The 26682-nt window shown below is 48.4% G+C and overlaps 1 protein-coding gene across 3 annotated transcripts in view; it reads left to right on the top strand.

The window, feature by feature from the left end:
* LOC135829803 (uncharacterized) overlaps nucleotides 1-26682 on the top strand; it is a 57734-nt gene that overhangs the window by 16328 nt on the left and 14724 nt on the right. The window contains exons 4-18 of one of the 3 annotated variants that reach the window (XM_065342189.1): nucleotides 1627-1856; nucleotides 2626-2715; nucleotides 4609-4801; nucleotides 5674-5806; nucleotides 6964-7079; nucleotides 7424-7669; nucleotides 8681-8796; nucleotides 14041-14197; nucleotides 14642-14817; nucleotides 17081-17162; nucleotides 17910-18149; nucleotides 20607-20786; nucleotides 21973-22146; nucleotides 23072-23296; nucleotides 26397-26570. In XM_065342189.1, the coding sequence (XP_065198261.1) occupies nucleotides 1627-1856; nucleotides 2626-2715; nucleotides 4609-4801; nucleotides 5674-5806; nucleotides 6964-7079; nucleotides 7424-7669; nucleotides 8681-8796; nucleotides 14041-14197; nucleotides 14642-14817; nucleotides 17081-17162; nucleotides 17910-18149; nucleotides 20607-20786; nucleotides 21973-22146; nucleotides 23072-23296; nucleotides 26397-26570 (2532 nt within the window). The remainder of the gene's footprint in view (nucleotides 1-1626; nucleotides 1857-2625; nucleotides 2716-4608; nucleotides 4802-5673; nucleotides 5807-6963; nucleotides 7080-7423; nucleotides 7670-8680; nucleotides 8797-14040; nucleotides 14198-14641; nucleotides 14818-17080; nucleotides 17163-17909; nucleotides 18150-20606; nucleotides 20787-21972; nucleotides 22147-23071; nucleotides 23297-26396; nucleotides 26571-26682) is intronic. The other 2 variants (XM_065342190.1, XM_065342191.1) reach the window with 2 other exon arrangements.

Genomic DNA, 26682 nt, shown 5'->3' with positions numbered 1-26682 from the left:
TCAAGGCTTGTTCTGGCGACAGAGCAGTAGGCAGTAGTCTTTCAGTAGTGCGAGCGCTAGGCCTAGACCTACAAATGTAGCGACTTGAAGTTACTTGAAGGCAAAATATTCACACCTGTGGCTGCTGTGGAGATCGAGAGTAGACCAGCGACTCGTAGTCGTAGATCTATGAGCATGCCTGCTTTTTTGACGCAGTCCCTTCAAACAAATAATGGAAATTTTCTTGTCGAATCAGTAGTCGATGAGATTCCTTTTCCCTAGGCCAGAAGGCGAGAGCATTCTAGTAATTCGCGGCTGTACTCTTGAGAAGCCTACTTCAGTACTTGACATAAAGTAAAGCTTCCTGTGCTGGAGTATGTCGGAAAGACAAGGGAGGCAGGGTAAAATCCCTTTACTCGAGCAACAAACGAAGTGTTTGTGCATTGTGAAAAATTCGTGAACCTTGGAGATGAAAATTATGCTCTCGAACTACGTTTGACCTCAACCGCCGCGGACTTGCAGCCGACATGTGAAGGCAGCGGTTGTCTCCAACCTAGAACAATGGAGTTGCTGAAGGTGGTTACGAGCATGCTTGAGCCTTGAATGGATTCTCAAGGGCTCAGGAGAAAAATGTTTAACTCGACAGGCTAGACAAGCAGCTTTGCCAGCGGGAATCTTTGCATAGCTGCTAGATTCTCACTGTAGTCCCGTAACTCCCTGGAAAACGAGAACTGAAGCTGAAGAAAGCCCATGGACCCGAGCAACAATTCTTGAGTAAAGGTAAAGAAAACTGCTGTCAAATTATGTCACTCGGATGGAGAGCCAAGGGGGCATAAAAAAACTGAAGGAGGAACCTGCTAACAGGCCAGACGTTCAGCCACTAGTAAATATCACGACGTTGTTAAGACGTTATGTTTAGATGGCATGGAAAGATGTGGTCTTACAGTAAGTTACCGATGTGGGCCAGCGCTGTCCTAAGGCCAGGGTGTGCAGACTCCACTGTAGCCACAGTTCATGTTTCACACAGTCATACACCACTACTCAAAAACGGTCTCTTGGCTACAAATTCTTCCAAAAATAATAAAATCCAAATTTTCGGGCCAGGCCCATCGTCAGGAATTACTGATGTGGGCCTGCGCTGGCCTAGGAAACAGCTGTCAGGGACATATTTGGCGTAAGGGGAAATACCCTTATTGAGGTATTGATCTATAATTATGGGAAAAACCTGCCTAGCGCCTGGCTACCTTTTGTTTTGTGGGGCAAAAGCTCTGAATGATGTGGCGCCGGTGTGATAAATGTGTTGTGTCTTATTGCGCGTGAATATGCTGTTTTGGCGGTAGGACTTTGGCATGGAACTGCTCTTATTTGGCCTGCATTGCATCATTGTTTCATTCGTACCCGACCATCCCAACAGTCCCGAAAAACTGTACGTAAAAGAATTGTGGTGAAAAAGGAGAAGGACAAAATGTTACGAGTTATGACTAACAGTCTGCCAACGTAACCAGATCTTTATCCTTCTCCTTTTTCACCATAATTTTATTGGCTCACCATCCGAGTTGAATTTTGTAAAAGAATTGGTTCGGTCCATTGCAGTGCTTTGGGAATGGGTGTGTCCACTCAACTACTTTCTGAAATGTGTTGTTCCAGGATATGGCCCCGTACGTCAATTCTCTACCGTTCAGCAACTGACGGACGCTTCGTGCGGACTGACGGTTTCGGACGGCGGAGACTGCCCGGAGATGTCCATGAGCGGATTGCTACTGGCTATCGATGCCACGTGTCCGCGCTCCACCGTCTTCCTGTTCACCGACGCCATAGCCAGTGATCATGACAAGCTGGACGAGGTGCTCGAGAAGCTGCAGCAGCGGCAAGTCCGTGTGAGTCGGTGCGCGATGCCAGCATCTATGTATACCGTATTTTTCCGGTTGTAAGTCGACCTTTTACGACTAAAAATAGGAGAACGGGTGGGGGTCGACTTACAACCGAGATTCGACTTAAAACCGGGAACTATCAGAATCTTACAAAAAATGACTTGCCCTGCATGCATGAGTGCACCATGTGTACACATGTATGCCAGTTTATTGGCCTTTTTCAAGGATTGGGACGTTATACCCTCCAATAAGGAATGTTTACATGATTTGTTGATGTGTTAGTAGCAGGGCGTGGTAGGTAGTGCATTGTTGGGTGAAAACGCAGAATTGAGACCTCCGGATATGGGGGTCAACCTATAACCGGGGTTTGTGGGGTGGAGTGTGGGGTGTGTGTGTGTGGAGTGGGGGGGGGGGGGGGGGGGCAGGGGGGGTGGTGGAGTGCGTGGGTACTGTCATCAAGTATAGTACTGTTGAGTGCCGAAGAACGGGCCGGAGAGTGTGCACGCTTGCCTGTCTGTATGTCTGTGTGTCTGTGTGTGCGTGCGTGTATGCATATGTGTACGTGCGCACTTGGCCGAATGTCCATACAAGTCATCGTGACATAATGAGCCTGCATGGCCTGAAGTGACGTTAGATTGTATATTGGGCCATCAACTACATCACCTCCGGGTGTCTTCGTCATTTGTTTTGCATGTCACATTTCCCTTTCCAACTCATTGAGCTCACATACATGTACGTAACATGATGGTCTCCCATGTCCTGCCTTGTCATCTAGGTGGTGTTTGTGCTGAGTGGTAACTGTCATTCTGAGAACTCCGTCGGCTATCGGGTGTACGCCACCATTGCTGAGCAATCCGGTGGAATTGTAAGTATTCTTTCTGTTGTTGTTGATTTATTTCAGTTCGTGTCCTCAACAGTATAATGTTATTGTACAACTTGAAAGAGGGTCGAACAGGAAACGAAATACCGGAGGGTCATCAGAACGGGAGTGAGAGAGAAAAAAATAAAAAAGTATTTCAGAAATTTTGAAAGCTTCCACCATAGGGGGGGAGTCTGTAAGATCTTGTACGCTCTGTATGACACGACATGCAGCAGTTGCTGCGATGGCTAATGTGCTCCAGCACAAGGCAGAACGTATGGCCTGCGACAGGTTGAAGTTCACTGTAACTTCTTGCTTTTTCGCGGCTGCTCTTCTCACAACTCTTTTCTAATGAAGCGGAGTCTTGCTCGCACTACCAGCTAAGACCAAAAGTAGCCGGGGACTTTTAATAATAGCCACACGGACACGTATTCCAGTTGGTCGGGCACAGCCCGGGAGTAATCCGAAAATCTAGAAAGTATTATCCAGGCTGCTAAAATTCAACTCAATCGTGTGAACAATTCGGTAATTCGCCATGCACATTAAGGAAAAGTTGTCGCTGCGGACAGTGCTGCAGGATACCGTCGCTAGCTCACACGCGAAATGCAGCCGTTTTACAAGCTGGCGTCCCCGCATACAGTATGATACATTGCACAGATTCCACTCGCCTGTCGCTCCACGACCCGAATGGTGGTGCTTTTGAGTTCCTGCTTCTGGAGCTCACAGTTTCTCCGTCAATCGGCATCAAAAGTGTCATGTCGGTTCGCATCGCTCCTTACATAACATCCCGTGGCGTCTCCCCCAGTCGAACGGGAACCAGGCAATGTCGGGTATAAGGAATAATTTTGTAAACTCGCTACATGAGGAATACGCCACATGCATCGTGGATCCGAGTGCCCCACAAGGCCGATGTGAGGTCGAATGAGTGTGTGGCTCGTCCTGGACCATGCATATCCCACTAAAAAGTAAATACACACATGCAAATGCACGCATTCATCTTACGTATCTAGATCATCTAGGTCGTGTTTTTGTTCAGCGGCGCAATACACACATTAGTGATGCAAAGAATCATCGATTTATTCGAATTTCCTCGATCTCTTGGACCTCGACGAATATTCAATCGGATTAGATCTAGATCGAAGCTTCGGAAATTCGAATATTCGCGGGCGGGCGAAGTCTGTGCGCTGCATTCTGCGTGCGTGACTCTACAGTCCATTTCAAAACTATAGACGCGTACCAAGGCAAAAACCGTTATGCCAGCATCTATACCACATAAAATCTGTGATCACTTTGTGCATATAATTTTCCAAATTGGGCGTCTGTTATCCAATTGTTTAGAAACTATATGAGAGTAATTGTGGAGCGGACCTGAGCAATATTCCGAAAACTATGCTCAAAAAGTTCCAGCCAAATTTGAAATATTTCAAAGACACTGCGCGTCTATAGTTTTGACATGGACTGTAGATCTCTCGACTAGATTGCATACTATGTGTACTGTGTTGCAGACAACGACTAGACTACGCACGGTAGGCCATGGTAGACTCCACTCTGACTCGAGTCTGAGCGCTTGTGTTGTGTGTTTGCTACATGTACACTTTGCATTCGATAATTCGTCAATAATGAATTTTCTTGTGGAATGGTGGAATAATCGTTCGTTCGCTTGAGTGATATTCGCTAGATTATTCGTTCGTAAAATTCATAGTTCGCTAACACACATCCATCTTAAAACCATTTGACATTCACTTGGGTGGTGGTAGCCTACTTTCTGTCATGGAATACAGTTTGACGGGGCACAGTCCGCGCCATAACTCAACCATTGTTCGCTATGTTGCATGAATTTAATTCCCGTGCAGCACATAACCCCATAATTATCTTGTTGTTTGTCCCACCTATCCTCAGGTTTTTGTTGTCAACAAGACGGAGGTGTCAGCCATCCTGGAGTTTGCCGCGCGCGGCTTTGTGGGCGGTCCTAGTGGGCCGCTGCTCTACCACCGCATCGACCGGAGCGTCTGGTCGACCAGCTTTCTAGTCAGCGCCAACACTCAGTCTCTCAGCGTGACAATTAGCTGCGCAGCAGGTGCCAGCCCTTCAGGTTAGACAGCCGCAGATCTCTATGCGAGAACGCTCTATTTTTGTGAACCCATCCTTATTTTGGTCAGTCATATTCGGATTCCAGTCTCACCGTACTGTTCAGTGCTAGGCATGCCCGTGTGATGCAGCTCAAAGCGTGAGAGGATGTATACTTTTCCCATTTTCAACTCCCTCAAACCTAAGAATTCTATCGAGGGTGGTAATAGGCACCCAGAAGTGCATTAGTCGCATGCCTCACGGCTACATTTGTATAAATTTTCAATTTTTCATACCTAGGTACGTGCTGTCCCGATCTCAGGTTTACAACGGTTGGCAGATAGGAATGAGTCAATCTACCTTGAAACATGGGCCATCTGTGCATGGTCCATATCCGATGTTAAACAAATCATCCAGGTTTGGCACACAACTAAACTGCTCCAGTCCTTGAAGAGGGCATCTTATGTCCTTTTAAAGTAGAGCCCTCCACAAAGTTGAAGCAGGAAACCTCCGTCGCACTCCGATAATGTGAACCTCTGAGTTGCAATTGAGCTCTCTCTGTCTCGGTCTCTGTCTCTCTGTCTGTATTCCTGTCTGTCTGTCTGTCTGTCTGTCTGTCTGTCTGTTTGTCTGTCTGTCTGTCTGTCTGTCTGTCTGTCTGTCTGTCTGTCTGTCTGTCTGTCTGTCTGTCTGTCTGCCTGCCTGCCTGCCTGTCTGTCTGTCTGTCTGTCTGTCTGTCTGTCTGTCTGTCTGTCTGTCTCTCACTATTTCTCTCACACACTCTCTCTTTCTCTCACCCATCTCTCTCTCTCTGTCTCTCTGTCTCTCTGTCTCTGTCTCTCTGTCTCTCTCTCCTTCTCTCTCCTCTGTATGGTATTGTAACACGTTATGCTGCAGTTCTGATCAGCCCTCCAAACAATGCCGATACCTCGAACCGTCTGATCCGAGAAACAACGCAAAACTCCATACTGTACAGCATGGTAAATCCTACGCGAGGAAGGTGGTGGATTCTGGTCAAGTCTGGATCAGGGTAAGCAGTGTGCTTGCAATGGAAAGTGTGTCCCACCCAGATGGACACAGCATCAAGGCCGTCACACCGGGTCAGGCTTTCGGGCCGTGGCCTGATCACTTTTTTTTTAAACACACAATGCCGAAAATGCCCAGAATGCTGAATCTTGCACCCTAATTTCAAAAATTTCCCGGGGGAGACCAGCCCTCGATATCCCTCCACCCGGACCACCTCCAACTCAAACATTATCGGCCTGACCACTCACGAAGTGCTTCCGACGGGCCTGAGCATAGCAGAAGTATGATAAGGTGTACCCGAACTCCCGAATGGGCCGCAGAAAATTCATCTCTAGTATCGGAGGTACAGTGCTGCTAGATGAAGTCCTATCGCGTGAGTTAGGTTTGCGCCCTGAACATCCCAATGTTTACCGGTCTAGGATTACACAGCGCCCGGCGCCTAGTTGACTCCCACGATTGGATTCTGCCGTAGAGCATCTATGCACCCGTCTTGTTCTTACATGCTTCTGTACGGACGAGTGCACCAGTGCTCTGGACATGGCCTGTGCTACAGTAAAACCTGTGACTAACGACCACCCCTTGGGGCCGGAGAAAGTGGTCTTTAGTGGCAGGTGGTCCTTAGGTAGAGGTTTGCACCGCACAACCATAATTATAATGAATGTGAGACAGTCCGTGCCTGGCAATGTGGTGTGTAGTAGCAGGCTGGTCACTAGTCACGGTGGTCTTTAGTTACAGGTTTTGCTGTTTGTCTGATCAGGATAGGTACTAAGTGAGTGTGACTGTACCGCGTAGTTTCCTATATACTGTGCAGTATGGATCAACACACTCGTGCTCCAGACAGGGCCAGCAGTGTAATTTGTAATCTTTTTATTGTTTTAAGGATTCCCCAAAGTCTTTCGCCTATCGACGGGGTTTCAAAACTTTCCATGAAACCAAATCTGTAAAAGAAGTGATGAGCAACAGGTGAGCAAAGAAAGAGAAAAAGACATAGTCTAGTGCAGAGCTTTGCGCTTAAACATATGAGTGTAAGTGTGCATGCAGAACTGTGACAGTATATCTGACACTATTTTACCAGCCTTGTATCCCCTGTCATTCTGCCTCCACTCTGCCTCACACTATTTTTGCTTCGACTGTATCTCCTACCATTGTATTCCTACGCAGCTGCACACTGAGCGTCAGGTCGGTCAGCTCTTTGTCGCAGGAGTTCCAGTACTCCTTCACCATGGACCCGAACACACCACCGGGATCACAAGACACCTCTGCACGACCGGTGGCAGGTAAGGGTGGTCTCTGGGACGGCAACTGAAACATATCAAACCTTAAAAGAAACACGTATCAAACGTATAAAATGTATCAAAAAAGACGTATTAAACGTGTTGGCATGTTCCTAATGGTATACTGTACAGTCTGGCGCCGTAGAACTGGGGCCTCAGGGTTCTAGCCTAGCCCGTTCTTAATTTTCGTGAACACACAGCAGTTTTGTTCTTATTCAATGGTGCAGTCTTACATGTACATCTATGCAGAGTTATACGTCTGATTGTATACATTATAGTGTGCATTACGGTTTCCGTTCTTTATCTGCAAAACGTGATGCGCTGTTGATTGTGCCGTGTATGTTCAGGCCAGCAGATGTACATCATCGTGGGCACGCAACCAGGGACACTGGTAACACACGTCAACCTCGTCAGTAACAAACGTCGCATCGCGCGCATCAGGAGAGTGGCGTTCCGCAACGATACGTACGTCGTCTTCGGTCCCTTCACCGTGCCCGAGCGCAGCTTCTTTCTCCAGTTTACCGGCGTGCAGACGCCGGGGAGACGGGAGTTCAGCCAGCTATCCGTGACGCAAATAACGCCTCAACCGCATGGTGAGTGGTTAAAGCAGATAGGTTCCAGGCTGTCCAATAGAGTGCTCAGTGGGCAGAGCTACTCCTAACACAGTTCTTATAGTGAGTGGTTATGGTCACTACTGTTGAATTAGAATGTTCCTAGAAACATTCAAGTTAGTGTCACCGCTATCATGAGAAGTTCACGGAGAATGGCATGTTGATAAACGCACATGCATGCACCTGCGAACAAAGCAAACACCTTACGCACGCGTGCATGTTCACATGCGCTCACGCGCACACACACACACACACACGCATTGACGCGCACGCGCACGCACACACACACACACACACACACACACACACACACACACACACGCGCGCGCGCACACGCGCACACGCGCACACACACACACACACACGCACATGCACACACACACACACACACACACACACACACGCACGCACACACACACACACACACCTTGCACCATGGTATCCCGTTGCAAGCGAAAAACGAAAATCTGGAACTGCACTGGATGTAGACCCACTTTCTTTAGCAGTAACAGCATAACAGCAGACGAAATCTGAATAAATGACAACTTTCCGCCAGGTAACTACGAAATTCACATAACTGGCGAAGTCCCAAGTGCACACCTGGTCTATACCACGGGGAGTGGATTGGACTGAACGAGTAAGATGGTTACTTATACCATAAGTACACCCTACACTGCTGGGGTATCCAGCATAGACACCACTCCGCTTTGATAGAAGCAGACACTAGATTCACTGGTATGTATATGTGCGTGTGTGTGTGTGTGTCTGTGTGTGTGTGTGTGTATGTGTCTGTGTGTGTGTGTGTGTGTGTGTGTGTGTGTGTGTGTGTGTGTGTGTGTGTGTGTGTGTGTGCGTGTGTGTGTGCGTGCGTGTGCGTGCATGTGTGTGTGTGTGTGTGTGTGTGTGTGTGCGTGCGTTCGTGCGTTCTTTCATGCATGCATGTGTGCACGCATGTGTATGTACATTTATATGCGTGTCTGTGTGTACACTCAGTGATCACTCCTAGCCCGGACCGTGTTCAAGTGGCACGCCGCTGTGACTTCATCAGATTGGAGTGCATCACAAGTCGACCGGGACAGCCTGTAATCTGGCGGCACAACGGAAGTGTGGTAAGTTGTCACTAGGGAGGTTTAGTCCCAATTAAACGGATACGGGAACGTGGGTGATACATGTAAAGTTCATGCAATGGACCCACGTTCACAATGTTGTTTTAGTCACACGGAGCAAATAAAAGCATGAAGCGAACGGCACAAACTTGGTCAAAGACGAAGCTTAGAAGCTCATCGAATATTTTTATTTCGTGCTATTTCGAGCACCCTCACAGCTTGCACAATGCGGTCCATTCTGATTTTCACCCACGTTCCGCCAGAACGTGGGTGAGCCTCCATACACGGTATGTCGTGAATCAGAAAACGTCTGTACGTGGGTCACTGAGTATCACGTGGTACACACACGTAAAGTACACACGGAGTACGTGGGACTTCACCTCCCTACTATCACTGTTACGTGTGCTGCCTGATGAGACAAAATGTAAAGAATTATTAGTGATGTAACCGTTAGGTTCACGGTTTCATATATGCACACACTCGCACTCGCACACCAATGACCTCTCTGCCATATATGCACGTACGCACGCACTCATGCACACATTACTGCATGCACCCTTTTCCATTCCCGCTTCTCGGATGCGCTACGACTTCTTGCTCCCGCACTCTCCCTTTTCTGCTTTACCGTTCAATTCGTTTGGCCTGGGTAGCTGCATTAGCGCTCTCGTACATTCATTGCCATCGCTACCCAGGCCCTTGACAACCTTGTGTCACATCCTTTCTTTCGCTCCCGGTCTCATCATCTCATTCTCATCATCTCGAGTCCCTCGTGCGAACAAGAACTTTGACTTCTGCTGTGCCTGTGTGTGTGCCGGGAGTCTCAACATAACGAATAATCGATTATTCGAATTTCCTCGATCTCTTGGACCTCAAAGTATTAGGAAATTAGAGGCCGCATGCCACGTACTGCTCTTTTCTCTCCAAAAGAGCAGTACGTGGCATCTGGCCTCTAATTTCCTAATACTTTGAAATCCTACGTGAAGTCCAAATTTGAAATTGCTCGTGGACCTCGACAACGAATAAACGACCGGATAAAATCTAGGTCGAAGGTTAAAAAATTCGAATATTCGCGGACGGGAGAAGTCCCTGAGCTGCATACCGCATGCGTGACTCTAGATCTCTCGACTTGAACTTGCATAAACGTTGTAGTGTGTTGCTGACAACGACTAGACTACATACGGTCGACCATGGTAGACTCTACTCTGACTCGAGTCTGAGTCTGAGCGCTTGTATTGTGTGTTTGCTACATGTACACTTCTTGTGGAATAGTAGAAGAATCATTCGTTCTCTTGAGTGGTACAGGTAGACTCCCTCTAATTCGAATACGGTATAATTCGAACATTCCGTGTAATTCGAACTTTTTCGTCGTACCGATCTTCTGCAAGTCACTTCAAGTCAAAATCGAATGCATAATTCGAAGTACGAAAAGTGCGCCGGTTGGATAATTCGAACCCAGTCTTTGTACAGAAGAGCTGTTTACAGTACATTGGCTATGTCCTTTGAACGCTTATTTCGAATTGAGACTGAGTTGCTATCCTTGTAATTCGAAGTTCATTCTTTTCTCCTTCTCTAGCCAAGAGAAGCTCAAAAATCGATCAATAGTCCGCTGCAGGATCGACTATAGCGTTCAAGAAACCCACCTTCTCTCGAAATTTGATTCAAGCCCGTGCGAGGCAAATTGCAAAGGTTTGATTGAAGACGACTTTTTCCAGGTCGCTGACTCTCTTCGCGGATCTCGATGGCCTTTCTTGCCGCGCCAGCTCGTGCGCGGAGGTGGTGGCGCACAACAACACCATTGTCGTAAATATTGTCGATGCCTATGCTTCACTTCGGTTCTTCAGAACGATGTGCTGCTGTCCGACGGCCTTTCATGACGCGGATTAGGCAGCGCAGTTCTTTTCCGTTGAAATTGTTTCAGGAAAGCTGCAGTGGCTGTTACTTCTTCACTAGAAGATGAAGATAATGTCAAAATGATTTTGTCGATCCAGTGTTTTGATGATCCGTTGTACATGACCGGTACGAACACCTATGTTTCGTTGATGCAAATAAAAATGTGCAAACAATATTCAGCATACGATTTCAAGCATTTTGACATACATATCAGTGCATGGGGCTGCATTTGGATAATTAGAAGTTCTGGATAATTCGAAGTTAGGGCCTGGCAATTTGAGGTTCGAATTAAAGGGAGTCTACCTGTATTAGCAAGAGAATATTCATTCCCAAAATTCATGGTCTGTTACATCACTAAAATCTAAAAAATATGTTTAAATGGATGAAGTACACCAAACCGGTCAATGCACTGTATAGCAGGAAATTTTCGGACGGAATTTATTTTCGTACGATTTCGTACACGGCCTCTTTTGTACTAAAATAAATTCCGTACTAAAATTTGTTCATGTGAAATTATGTACATTATAGCATGCATACTGCTTGCGAACACGTGTATTTAAAATGCAGCACTGTACGAAAATAGAATCCGTACGAAAGGTCGAAATTCGGCTTTGTCCGAAAATATTTCCGTCCGAAAATTTCCTGCTATACAGTATGCACCAGTGCAGTATAGAGGTTATGTGAATGATTTCATGGTGAATTTTTTTAATGGGAGCTACCGGTATGTATGCTGCGTGAGTCGCTGGTGCAAGTGCAGTGCAGTGCTGTACTGTGCCGCGAGTCCGTGACTTCTCCAAAGCTTCTCAACTGATGATCTCATCGCTTAAAACCTCTACGAGGCATACTCCTCTGTAGGGCTTGAAGTTAAAGGGGAAGTATACCCTAAAATCAAATTTTGACCAGTTGTAGTCTTCGGGGTGCTGAGTCGAATGGTCTTGGTCCGAGGAAGCTGAGACGCTCCCTTCCTACTTGAATCCCAATCGAACTCGCGCACTTCCACCGAAACTGGGTGACTGCGCCCTACTAGATGGGGATTTGTATGCAAAATGTCACTAAAAGCGCCATTGCGTTCTTATAAAAGCAAGGATGACCGCGATTGGCCCATATGTTGTAGTCTTTTGGACGCTGAGTCGACTGGTTTTGGTCCGAAAAGGCTGCGATGTAGCGTTCCTCCTTTATTCCCAATCGAACATGGTTGAACAAGCGGTCACGTGCTCCTGCGTACACCAGTCACCTGGTCACCGTGCCTGCAGGGTACAACTTACTAGCCTGTTTGACCTTTTTTGGGTGCACTCCTGTCACTCGAGTTGAACTCGAGTTGAACCTTGGTGTGAAATTTGTCGCCTGCTGGCGTGGTGACCAGGTGATTTGGGCACCCAGGAGCACGTGACCGCTTGTTCAACCATGTTCGATTGGGAATAAAGGAGGAACGCTGCATCGCAGCCTTTTCGGACCAAAACCAGTCGACTCAGCGTCCAAAAGACTACAACATATGGGCCAATCGCGGTCATCCGTGCTTTTATAAGAACGAAACGGCGCTTTTAGTGACATTTTGCATACAAATCCCCATCTAGTAGGGCGCAGTCACCCAGTTTCGGTGGAAGTGCGCGAGTTCGATTGGGATTCAAGTAGGAAGGGAGCGTCGCAGCTTCCTCGGACCAAGACCATTCGACTCAGCACCCAGACGACTACAACTGGTGAAAATTTGATTTTAGGGTATACTTCCCCTTTAATGACATCAGAAGTCAATAAATTACGACTTCTGGGTCGAATAGTCCAATCCCGAAAAGATTGTCTGGGTTCGAAAGGGGGCATGTCAACTGAGAGTACACTGTACAACACATACATGGCACTACCTGATCAGCATGCGGCACAGGACGTGTTTGACAGTTTGCGTGTGAATGCGGGGGTACGTACACGGTTTTCTCGTTAGTTGCATGCAAGAGAGACGATGCGACAGAAAGAAAAGCCCTTTGTGGGTTTTCTCTCTCGCACTGGTAATGGTCTGCTGTTGGAGTCGAAATGCTAAGCCACAATCCTTGTTTCGATCTTCTGTGTAGTGTGAAGAGGTCAACGAACATGTAGAGCTCACTTTGATGAAGTAGACAAGGCTGTGAGCGCTGTGGCTCAAAGCGATAGGCCCTAAATCTTACTACTTGAGTAAGTAGATATTTCGAGTACTATTGTTTGTTGCGAGCGCTTCGTCTTCGATGAGTCCTGCCTCTTTCCTGGCAGGTGCCCTCCTATTGGACTAACCACGAAGTGACTGTACTCATCTGTAGCCGATCAATGTTCTACTGCACAAGAAGATTGCGTTTTCGCCAAGCCAGTGCCCCGCCAAAGACCATCGCCATGTCACACCGTCGGTACGAGTTCATGATGAGAATCATCATTCGCGCAAGCCGCGTGATGCAGAACTATTTCGAAAGACAACATAGTCTCTACCCCCGGGACGACAACTAGGCGCGGGTTCTGGAAGGGGAGAATGTATCCAGTGATAACAACGAACACGACGGAGGTATTTCGGCAACTTGGGGTCAGCGGAGGTCGTCAAGCTCCTCCGCCTCCGCGATCCGGTACATGTACAGTAGGTGACATGTCGACACGAGCGTACGGAAACACAGCATACACTGTAGTAATGTTGCGAGAGTTTGCGGAAGAAGTCCCCGTCGGAAAATTCATCACCTCCAAAACCTACTTGTAGGTGGGCGATGCGACTCTGGGTTCAGACTACAACAGTCAGGACTTGTAACTAGTTGAACGTTGTGAAGCAGCAGATCGAGAAGTAAGTTGAAATCGTAGCTGTTGCGGTATGTCGGCGCTATGTAGCTTGTATTTTTACGGCGAGTCGATCGCCACGCGAATGTTCCTCTCCTCGCCGAGAGCTAGCTGGCCTCCAAACTTCGTCAGGATCTGCCTAAGGTACCGAAGGTCCTTTGACTAGCTGCTGGCAGGACTTCATCAAATCCTTCAGCTTCAGCTCGGCGAGCAAAAGTCTCTCTCTCCTCCGCCATGAACTGACACATACAAACTAAATACAAAACGATGCACTTCACACGAGCTGGCTTGCACGCGTGCCCCCTTTCACGAACCCAGACAATCTTTTCGGGATTGGTCTAATTGGATCCACCACGATCATAGTAAGGTACGGTGCAGTCAAAGTGCCCTCATCCTGACGCCACCAATCCGGGCATGTCCGTATACTTCTGTTGTGCACATATCTACACACCACAAGTGTGGGGAAATCATTCGGGAATCCTAAGTTTAGCCAACTTGATCCATTTGCTACACTGAAATGTCCATGTCGCTGAAATCTAAAGTTTCTTTTCCCTTTTCTCGTCCCCGGTGGTTGCTCAGATGACATCCGACGGGAGTCGCGTACGTATCGCAGGCAGCTATCGTGAGCAGCTTGTGATTGAGCCGGTACAGCACAGCGATGCAGGCACATACACATGCCAGTCTATTCAGTCAGCTGGTAATATGCAATCGACGTCATTCTTATTCCGGGTTGAAGGTGAGGGACTGTTTTTTTGATAATAAGGAAATTTCCAGCTACAGTAAAACCTGTGACTAACGACTACCCCTTGGGGCCGGAGAAAGCGGTCTTTAGTGGCAGGTGGTCTTTAGTTAGAGGTTTGTGCCAGTCCAAGTGGTCTGTAGTAGCAGGCTGGTCGCTAGTGACGGTTGCCTTTAGTTACAGATGTTGCTGTAGTTGTTAGACCAGTAGGTACTGAGTTCATGATGTAGGGGAGCTGCGCGTTCACTGTGCATTGACCATGCTCACTCATGCGTCACATATTTCACCAGTCTCCTAGCTCCTCTATCAACAATGCATTCGAGAACTGGCGCAGAACGACCTTGACTCTCTTCCTCCATCTGTCTCCATCGCCGTCTCTGTCTCCGTCTCGGTCTCTGCGTGTGTGTCTCTCTCGCTCTCTCTTTCTCTCTCTTCATACAGAGCCAGCAAGTGGTGCAAATTTGAATGCTGAGTGCAACGCATGTCAGGACATTGTATGCCCTGGGGGTACCGATGCTGTCTGGTTTCATAAGAAACTGAACATTGTCAGTGATAGTAATCGCCGGGTCTTTGCGAATGGCACCCTGCGTCTCTGCCTGCCTCTTGAACAACGCCAGGTAGGATTGGGGGAACATTGCATGCACGCACCCACGCACGCACGCACACACACACAGACACACAGACACACACACACACAAACGCACACACACACACAAACGCATACACACACACAAACGCATACACATGTACGTAGACTTCTACTTTTCCTATTAGTGTACATGTTAGACCAATGTCCGACTTAGATAGGCATGACTATCAATTGGTTGATTACTGTAATTTCACAATTTTTCGGTGTACTTTTATTTTCGGTACTTTCGGTGCGTCTGTTTCACACCTAAAATTTCAATACACCGAACAAACACTAACACACATAATCCAATAGGGAACTGCTTCTCTGTACCGAAAATTTCTGTTTACCTAACCTAGCCTGTTGCCCTCATACCGAAAATATTGAGCATCGAAAATTTCTGAAATTAGAGTATTTTTAGTCATGCATGAGTGAGACCTAAAGTCGGGGAGGGTCTCTTCTCCTGTACCTTGTTGCACACTCGCATTGGCATTTTCAGCCCAGCCCCGGTGCAACGACAAACGACACCAAAGTGTTATCTAGTGCATCGACACCCGTGTTTTACCCAGTATGATAATGCAGTCCAGGGACTAATTTACTTAAAAAATTGCATAGCAATAATTGCTACACACCTCGACGTTTGCATAGCAACGCAACAATTTTGCATAGCAGTTTTTTTTCCGTAGACAATGCAGTCTTCAGTGCACTTCCACTTATACCGTCAGCAAACGCCGTGCTGTAATTCCTCAAACCACGAAGCGAGGACGCCTTCTCCCTGCACATCTTGCAAAATATCTTGGTCACAGCTCCACCACTCGACTCTGCGCGAATCCATTCTCTTTTGGGATCAAATTCAGCAATCCACTTGTCCACAGTACCTTGCTTCACAGACATGCCGGCAGTGAAGAGGCTTCATCAATAAGGCTAGCAGAATTTTACAAAGATAAGTCCTGAACGGTCGAGACGCCTACTGCTAGTGAAGCAACGCGGTCTAAATCTCAAAAGCAGGTGAAGTACTTGTCGACACTCGCCTCGTGCTTCCTGGGCTGCACTTCAAGTAAGTAATTAGTTAGTTAGTTTCCAACTCCAAGTGCACGTGCTGCGGTGCGCGTGCGGAGATAGTGTGACATAATAATTATATTATGGCCATGGTCCCGCGGTCCGCGCGTGCGTATGGTGTAAAATCTACCTGCAGTGCTGCAGTGCAGGCTGGACAACCACACACACACAGTCTAATCTAGTCACAGTGCATGGCGCGCAATCTCGTGGCGCCAAACTAGCCACACACACTGTAAAGCTACACATGTGCATGCGCTACGCGTGCACTACAAGTCTATGTCCAGGGCCATACTTAGCTAACATGTATGTTGTGTCGCAGTTTACCGCGACTCACTACGAACTTCGAATCGCAGACACTGTGTTTTGCGTCGCAAACTGCGATGCGATACCGGTTAAATTAGTCCCTGCAGTCAGACCTCGCTTATCCGGTCCTCGTTTATGCGGATCCCTCGCCATCCGGAAGAAAATCGTTGGTTACTGCTTTCCAGCATATGCCCTGCATGCGAAGTAGTCTACTCCCCCTGGCCCCCGCCACACAACAACGCAAACTCTTGATTATATCTTCAGTACTTATATTCTATCAACAAATGGTGAGGGCGCAGGAGGAGAGAGACAAACTTTGTGAGGACAAAACGACGACGGGAAAGACTCCCGGGAAAAGACTCAAAGAATCAACAAAGAACAAGCAGTAATAAACCGACGACAAATCCTGACGACCAATCAGGGATTAATACATACAGAACACATGACCAAGACCAAGACAACCAGACCACGGACGAATCACACACGACTCTCATTGCCAGACCAAACTAGCACTGCGCATGTACAGCATTCACTGGACAGTCACTCTCACACAGACGGAAGCACATCCTCACTCTCTGACAACGCGTACTCTTGCATGTACCACATACCATAAACGTCGCACATCACACCATACTCGCGTGTACACCTAGACCATATATGACATCAGACACTGGACTCCACCAGACAAGAACCAAATACAACAACATGCGTAAATCATAGTCGAACAGAAATCCGCAACACATACATACAGTATGTGTGTTCAATTATCCGGTTCCCTCGCCTATCCGGATTTTTTTCTGGAAAACGGATGTGTGCGTTTATGCGAAGTCTGACTGTACATCCATTGTTCTGTGTTGTTATACTTGTAATTATTGCATTGTGTGCTACAGGGAAGTTACCAATGCACGACCAGCGTCGGTTTATGGGACATTAGCATCACGATAGATGGCGGTGTCCTCAACACAACACCACGTAAGGAGGGGAAGTATTGAAATATCACAGGAACCTCTCCCCTCCTGTCGTCCCGGCAACTCCCCCCCCCCCCCTTCCCCTTCCCCTGCCCTTTACCCGTGCCTTACCCCCCCCCCCCACACCCCTTGTTTAAACACCCTCTCCTTGCAGGCACATCATCCCTTCTCTTTTCGTACCCTCCCCTCTCTGCTGGGTCAGCCGGCACTCTTAAAAAGAGGCAGGCCACTTGTCTTCAACAGTGACTTATTTTTTTCCAATTGGAATATGTCGTAACTCAAAGTTTCATGCAGAGCCAATCACCAGACACCTGTTATGCATAGAACTGTAATTGTAAGAGTAATATACATCCATGACTCTAAAACACGGAGTTTCACTGTCCTTTGAGGTATATCATGATGAAGTATACAATGTATAATGGTTACGTTCGCATCAAGTAAGATTTAAAAAAGAAAAATATATAGCAGGAAATTTTCCGCATTTCGAACTTTCGTACGGATTATATTTTCACACAGTGCTGCATGCTAAATACACGTGTTCGCAAGCGGTATGCATGTTTAATGTACATAATTTCACATGAACAGATTTTAGTATGGAATCAATTTTAGTACAAAAGAGGCCGTGTACGAAATTGTACGAAAATAAATTCCGTCCTGTAATTTTCTGCTATACAGTATAGGAATGAGATTCTTGCTCCCCTTTTTTCTTTGCGTAACCCTCCACCAACACCTCGTCTGTTTCTCACCACAGCACCACCAGTCACACCGTCCACCACACTACCCGAGCCGCAAACTCCCGGCACGGCCTGCCTGGCACCACCCAGCGTGGGGAATTCCCGTCAGTCCGGCAACAGGGGCATTGCTGGCAGGTGGCGGCCGGGCATGACACGAAGGTACACGTGCCTGTCGGGGTATCAGATTGTCGGCAAGGCAACCATCATCTGTCAGACAAACGGAGCGTGGGAGACTCCGCCGACTTGCCGACGAGTAGGTAAGAACCTGCGCTGAACGTGTATGCACGGTGAACATTCGAATGCATGGCATTGATTATGTGAAATCAAAGGGACGAAAGATCATGATTCATTAACATCATTGGTGAAATGCTACATGCAATATGGCCGATCAGAATTGTTGTACAGTGCTGGCGGACGCCGAAGAAAGAACAGACTAGAACTGCACCAGGTTCAAGATGCCCGTCCATACATTGTGGCTCAGCCGTATAGAGATTTCTGTCAGAAAAGTCAGAATGGCCGAGTCTTCAGCCTGCTTCTTCGGCACCCGACGATACTGTATGATTTTAGGGACCTAACGACCTAGCGCTGCGGCTTCCGTAGAGTGGTTTCATATTTTGATTATGTGACTAAAATGTTTGTAGAACCTACTAGAAAAAGATCCAGGCATGTGACAGTGCAACCCACATGACATGTTGACGGTGGAACCAACATGGCCGGCGTCATGTGACCCATAGATGCAGGGGTTGAGTGGAGTTGGAACCAACATGGCTGTCCTGTATGGTCATGGTGCACAACACGTCTATAGCACCAGGATAGGGCCACACTGTGCAAGGCTTCGTATGCATGGCTCTATGCGTGGCACCACGTAGAAACCGGAACCCAACCAGAATTTCCGTGCGTATCACTGTAGAAATGCATCTCCTGCAGCAATGTAGGGCTTGAAAGTGTCACCGTCAGAAGTCAATAAATGTGGACTTCTGGGGCAAACTGGGTCCGCTCAGACCGTAGCGATGTGTGGTAAACGCTAGGTAGGATTCTAATGTTGTGCTGGTTTGACGTTTCCGGTGGAAGGAGGGCCATGTCCCTGCCCCACCCGGTCCAGACAGTACCGGCCGATGAGTCACCCTACTTGGAAGGAAACCCACGCAAACATATCGACGTTATGCGACTACATCATCAGTTGACATACTGTGGCGACGTCGCGGACTCGTGGCCTAGCACGTGGCATAGCGCTGCGCTTACATACTGTTGCGACGTCGCGGACTCGTGGCATAGCGCTGCGCTTACATACTGTGGCGACGTCGTGGACTAGTGGCATAGCGCTGCGCTTACATACTGTGGCGACGTCGCGGACTCGTGGCATAGCGCTGCGCTTACATACTGTGGCGACGTCGCGGACTCGTGGCATAGCGCTGCGCTTACATACTGTGGCGACGTCGCGGACTCATGGCATAGCGCTGCGCTTACATACTGTGGCAACGTCGCGGACTCGTGGCATAGCTCTGCGCTTACATACTGTGGCGACGTCGCGGACTCGTGGCATAGCTCTGCGCTTACATACTGTGGCGACGTCGCGGACTAGTGGCATAGCTCTGCGCTTACATACTGTGGCGACGTCGCGGACTCGTGGCATAGCTCTGCGCTTACATACTGTGGCGACGTCGCGGACTAGTGGCATAGCTCTGCGCTTACATACTGTGGCGACGTCGCGAACTAGTGGCATAGCTCTGCGCTTACATACTGTGGCGACGTCGCGGACTAGTGGCATAGCTCTGCGCTTACATACTGTGGCGACGTCGCGGACTAGTGGCATAGCTCTGCGCTTACATACTGTGGCGACGTCGCGGACTCGTGGCATAGCGCTGCGCTTACATACTGTGGCGACGTCGCGGACTCGTGGCATAGCGCTGCGCTTACATACTGTGGCGACGTCGCGGACTCGTGGCATAGCTCTGCGCTTACATACTGTGGCGACGTCGCGGACTCGTGGCATAGCGCTGCGCTTACATACTGTGGCGACGTCGCGGACTCGTGGCATAGCTCTGCGCTTACATACTGTGGCGACGTCGCGGACTCGTGGCATAGCTCTGCGCTTACATACTGTGGCGACGTCGCGGACTCGTGGCATAGCTCTGCGCTTACATACTGTAGCGACGTCGCGGACTCGTGGCATAGCTCTGCGCTTACATACTGTGGCGACGTCGGGGACTCGTGGCATAGCTCTGCGCTTACATACTGTGGCGACGTCGCGGACTCGTGGCATAGCTCTGCGCTTACATACTGTGGCGACGTCGCGGACTCGTGGCATAGCTCTGCGCTTACATACTGTGGCGACGTCGCGGACTCGTGGCATAGCTCTGCGCTTACATACTGTGGCGACGTCGCGGACTCGTGGCATAGCTCTGCGCTTACATACTGTGGCGACGTCGCGGACTCGTGGCATAGCGCTGCGCTTACACTAGTGACGACTCGCGCTATGTACAGTGAACATTTGAAAATCCGTGTGGACTCATTCGCACAACCGCTATATGGATCCGCGACTTTGGGCTGGCTGAAACCTAGCATTTTCAAGTTTATAGACTCGCGTCTCACAGTGGAGGGTAAATGGGATGTGAGTATGGGGTCTGAGGATGCATGTAACGTGTCTTGTTTTTTTCGTCTGGCCACTGCAAAAGCCTGACCGTGTGAGTTCTGTGTGATGTTCCTGTGTCTAGACGCATGTCCACGGGTCACCGAACCAGACAACGGCTCTGTTCGCTACGTGGTGCAGCCCATCACCGTCGGGTCAATTCTGACGTACTCCTGCAACACCGGCTTCACCATGACTCCCAACAGACGTAACAGGCAGTGTCTGGACACAGGACGTTGGCATGGCGATGCAGTCTCATGCACAGGTGAGTCATCGGTGCCTTATCAGGAGCGGCGGATGCACTTTTCATTGGTCCGGTCATAAGCTAGCATTTCACACTTAGTGCATTATATGGAGGGTATACACATGACCCTAGGGTTTACCGGTTATTAGCCTCCGTCGTGAGTTCCCTTCGGGAATGCACACGATAATTTACTTTTTTTATTTAATTTTTTTACACATGACCTCCTCAGCAGTAAACACATGTCGGTGCCGAAACGTTGGTCCGGCCACGGACTGACCAACCAGACCCGTTTTGCCGGGTCTGCTTATGTACCGTATTTTCCGGAGTACAAGCCGCACTTAAAGCAACAGAAATTCACCCAAGGTTTACCGGGTGTTAGCGGCCGTCGTGCGTTCCCGCGTTCCCGTCGGGAACGGACACGATAGTATACTTTTTACTTTTTAATTCACCCGAAAAACGTTGATGTAGCTTATATACTACGACGGTCAAATGGGTCAAATTAGTGGAGATAACTAAAGTAGATGTCTGTACTTCGTGACAAACAAATCTTGGTATGGTTTGTACTCCAGTGCAATTTATACTCCGGAAAATGCGGCACTAGTAGGACTCTGTGATCATTCACGTCCCAGGGGCGTCGAAAAGTATTCTAGTGTGGTATGGTCAGCCATCTGAAGTACAATTTACTCGTGGGAGAAGGGCTGCTGAGCCCAAACTTATGGAAATTTAGAGCCCAGAATAGTGTACTTTATCCATTCCTCAGGGTACCTGGGGCGAAAAGTGGTACGGTCATTACCGTAATGACCGTACCGTCTCCGACGCCCCTGCGTCCCCGTGATCCATCACGGTCCATAAGTGACTAGTCCACGCAGTCGGAAATCCCCGAAGAGCAGTCACAGTGCCACACACGCCGGTGTGTATCTTCATGACCGGTCATTAGTTTAGTGCAAATGTGGACGGTGAGAAGGCAATCATGCCTGTGCAATTGGTGAAGTAAACTAACAGTCAACAACAACAAATGTTCCGGCTCATTCCGTGTACTGCTCTCCTATCTCATTCCGTGTACTGCTCTCCTATCTCATTCCGTGTACTGCTCTCCTATCTCATTCCGTGTACTGCTCTCCTATCTCATTCCGTGTACTGCTCTCCTATCTCATTCCGTGTACTGTTTTCCTATCTCATTCCGTGTACTACTCTCCCATACTACCAGCTGCATGCAAGCGCCCAGCCCTGCCTGCCTACGTACAAATAGCCATGTCCGGCTCGGGTCCGGGCAGCACCGCTACATACTCCTGCACTGGTGGACGTACATTGGTTGGACGTCGCGTTGCGCGTTGTGCGGCCAACGGAACGTGGAGCTCCATTCCACCGACATGCGTTTCAAGTAAGTTTCCACATCGAGATTATATGCCGAACTTTAAACAAGTCCAGAATACAGCAGAACACAAGTTCGCAATGGTGAAAAACTTTGTTTTGTTGTAACTGTGAGTTTTATGGCAATTCCCTACTTGTGCGCATGTGCGTGCGTTGCATTCGTGTGTGTGCCTGTGTGTGCGTGCGTGTGGGTGCATGTGTTTGTGTGCGTCCGTGCGTTTGTGTGCGTCCGTGCGTTTGTGCGTGCGTGTGCGTGCACTGGTACACATGTTTGGGTAGTTATCTGTCTGTATGTGCATCCGATTGCATTCGGATGCGCAGATATTTGTATTTTGTATTTATAATCATCATCTCATGGCACATCATGATGATTGCCAGTAAAACTGAGACAAGGGTGAAAGCCAACCACAGCAGTAAAACAGACAAAAGAATACAAATAAAAGGCAAAGAAGGCAAAGGAGGAGACAAACCAGCAGGATGTCATGCAAATACATGAAACCTATAATTGAGCAGAGATTTAAGCAACGAAATTATCCATCGACGTGCTGGTCTTGGCCTGCGTTGGTAATGTTGCCCAAGACACATAGCCAGCAAAGATCGGGGATCTAGTGAATAGGGTGGAGACTGAATGAGTTCCGGGTATTCCGTGTTTCGGAGAACCAATTATAAGCCGGCATATGCAAGGGTATTTTATTTAGTAATATTTTATGTATGAGAACACAGGGGTGGTACTTATGTCGAGTGGAAAGGAGACTGATCTTGGCAATTTCATGAAGGCTAGGGGAGGGAAAGCAACGATCTTTGCTAAATAAGATTCTAAAGAGCATGCGGTTATGGGTTTCTAGCTTGTTCAATACAGTAGTAGTTATGCCAGACCGAGATATGTTGGGTTCTATATCTGTCTGTGCATTATCATTCTATCATTGTTCTCAAAGGCGAATGTTCAGAGCTTGTTCTACCACCCAATGCACGTCTGTCCACGCAACTGCGCACGACGGGGTCGCAAGTCGAGATGACGTGCGTCGAGGGCTACGAGATGTCCACCGGCTTTCCTGTGTTGCGGCGGTGCGTTCACCGAACCAGCTCCGATGGCAGCGTCGGCAGGGACGGACCCATGTGGGAGGACATCGCAGGCGATTGGGACTCTTTTCGTTGTGTATGTAAGTACCGGGTCTCGCATGCACTCTGGAGTCTTACCCCGTCCACCGACTGCAAAAATCTAAAAATCCTTTTTTACCGTACAAGAACCGGGCGTCCGGATTGATTACTCCGGAATGGGTTCCTATCAATGATACCCCATTTCCGGGACTGGGCATGTGCCTTCCGTAGAACTGGCTCGACACACACTACTACGCCCTGCCATGCCCATTGATTTTGAAAATGCTATGGCAACGACAAGAGGCAGCGCTGTTGTATTATCAAATTGCTGCTAATTTGCCTTGTTCAAGTCGGTCCAGCTCTCCGTAGCTCTAGGAAGCAATATACCTGTGATAACTTTCTCAGGTAGCACTGAGCAGCTCTATGATATTGAAGTACAAATACCGTAAGTCTACAAATATTCGGCGCATATTCATTTTCGGCTATTTTCGGCCTGACCATATTTGGCCGAAAATCTGTTGCAGCCAAAATTTTGTTTCGCAAGGTTCAGTGTGACAGTGTATACAGGCAGCAGCAGTACAGGCCGGAAATGTGTTGCAGCCGAAATGTGTTTTAGCCCTGGGAGGCCGAAATTTGAAAGGGCTCTAACATGCTCTGTGGGGGAGAGCTCTTCTGCATTCTCAGTACGTGACCGAGGAACTCCCAACGCCGTTGGTCAATCTCGAGCGAAATCGGTGCCGAGCCGCTGATGCCGTACAGATGCTTGTTGGTAATTGTGTTTTGGAACTTAACGCCATCCATTGTTCTCAGATGCCTTCAATGAAAGGTGTCAATCCCTCTGATGGTGGCATCTGTGAGACCCCATGTCGCACAGTTTTACAACAGCACTGGCTTCACCTAGGTATTGTACAGCGCAACTCTAAGCAGTAGTGAGGTAGATTGATGCTTGAAGAGTGCGTACAACGAACAGAATGCATGGGTTGCCAGGGCCTTTCTGGCTTGGACATCTTGCGCTGAGCCTAGCCGTGATCCCAGCAACTTTGCATTTCTCCATGCTTCGGAACCACGCCTCCTCCAGACCATCAGCCAGGTATATCTTTGTTCGTTCAGTTTTGGAGGTATTAACGGTGAGGTTATGGTTTGGGAGGGTCTCGGCACATTGATCATGAATGTTCCGATGAAGTCTAGATCATCCGCATACTGCAGGTCAGGTGGTAGGATGTCGTCAGGAGGGGAGTCAGATCTGGTACCTCGCAGTGCACTCTCAAAGTAGCATGTAAACAGAATCAGACTAAGAATGTCACCCTGTGGTGCGCCAACGTTCGACCTAAAAGGGGTTGCTGTTTTTCCCTGCACACGTACCTGAAGGGTGGTATCTGACAGCAGAGTGTGGACTAAGGGTAGCACATCCGGCGTGGTAGGAGCAACGCTGACAATCGTGCTAAGGAGATCTGAGCGGTGTGGCGTGTCGAAGGCCTTCGAGAGATCTATGCCGAGCCTGTACAGTGTATTCTATGGATTGTGTAAATATGACCTCCTCAGCAACAAACACACGTCGGTGCCCAAAAGGTTGGCCCGGCCGCGGACTGACCAACCAGACCAGTTTTGCCGGGTCTGCTTATGTATTGTATTTTCCGGAATAAAAGCCCTATTTTAAACAACAGTTTAAAATTCACCCAAAAAACAGGCGCCGCTCATATACTACGGTGGTCAAATGGGTCAAATTACTGGTGATAAGTAGGGTAGATGTCTGTACTCCGGAAAATAGGGTACTCGTAGGACTCTGTGATCAATCACGCCCCATGATCAATCACGCCCCCCCCCCCCCCCCCCTCGTGACCAGTCCGCGCAGTCGCAATTCCCCGAAGAGCAGTCACAGTGCCACACACACCGGTGTGTATCTTGATGACCGGTCATTAGTTTAGTGCAAATGGGGACGTTGAGAAGGCAATCATGCCTGTGCAATTGGTGAAGTAAACTAACAGTCAACAACAAATGTTGCGGCTCATTCCGTGTACTGCTCTCCTATCTCATTCCGTGTACTGCTCTCCTATCTCATTCCGTGCACTGCTCTCCTATCTCATTCAGTGTACTGCTCTCCTATCTCATTCCGTGTACTGCTCTCCTATCTCATTCCGTGTACTGCTCTCCTATCTCATTCCGTGTACTGCTCTCCTATCTCATTCCGTGTACTGCTCTCCTATCTCATTCCGTGTACTGCTCTCCTATCTCATTCCGTGTACTGCTCTCCTATCTCATTCCGTGTACTGCTCTCCTATCTCATTCCGTGTACTGCTCTCCTATCTCATTCCGTGTACTGCTCTCCTATCTCATTCCGTGTACTGCTCTCCTATCTCATTCCGTGTACTGCTCTCCTATCTCATTCCGTGTACTGCTCTCCTATCTCATTCCGTGTACTGCTCTCCTATCTCATTCCGTGTACTGCTCTCCTATCTCATTCCGTGTACTGCTCTCCTATCTCATTCCGTGTACTGCTCTCCTATCTCATTCCGTGTACTGCTCTCCTATCTCATTCCGTGTACTGCTCTCCTATCTCATTCCGTGTACTGCTCTCCTATCTCATTCCGTGTACTGCTCTCCTATCTCATTCCGTGTACTGCTCTCCTATCTCATTCCGTGTACTGCTCTCCTATCTCATTCCGTGTACTGCTCTCCTATCTCATTCCGTGTACTGCTCTCCTATCTCATTCCGTGTACTGCTCTCCTATCTCATTCCGTGTACTGTTTTCCTATCTCATTCCGTGTACTGTTTTCCTGTCTCATTCCGTGTACTGCTCTCCTATCTCATTCCGTGTACTGCTCTCCTAACTCATTCCGGGTACTGCTCTCCTATCTCATTCCGTGTACTGCTCTCCTATCTCATTCCGTGTACTGCTCTCCTATCTCATTCCGTGTACTGCTCTCCTATCTCATTCCGTGTACTGCTCTCCTATCTCATTCCGTGTACTGTTTTCCTATCTCATTCCGTGTACTGTTTTCCTATCTCATTCCGTGTACTGCTCTCCTATCTCATTCCGTGTACTGCTCTCCTAACTCATTCCGGGTACTGCTCTCCTATCTCATTCCGTGTACTGCTCTCCTATCTCATTCCGTGTACTGTTTTCCCATCTCATTCCGTGTACTGCTCTCCCATACTACCAGCTGCATGCAAGCGCCCAGCCCTGCCTGCCTACGTACAAATAGCCATGTCCGGCTCGGGTCCAGGTAGCTCTGCTACATACTCCTGCACTGGTGGACGGACACTGGTGGGACGTCGCGTTGTGCGTTGTGCGGCCAACGGAACGTGGAGCTCCATTCCACCGACATGCGTTTCAAGTAAGCTTCCACATTGAGATTATATGCCAATCTTTAAAACACTAATACAGCAGAACACAAGTTCGCAATGGTGGGGAACTTTGTTTTGTTGTAACTGTGAGTTTCATGGCAA

The sequence above is a fragment of the Sycon ciliatum genome, chromosome 13, assembly GCF_964019385.1.
Source record: "Sycon ciliatum chromosome 13, ocSycCili1.1, whole genome shotgun sequence".
NCBI lineage: Eukaryota > Metazoa > Porifera > Calcarea > Leucosolenida > Sycettidae > Sycon > Sycon ciliatum.
The sequence above is the reverse complement of the archived record's forward strand: the minus strand, read 5'-3'. Positions and strand labels throughout refer to the sequence as shown.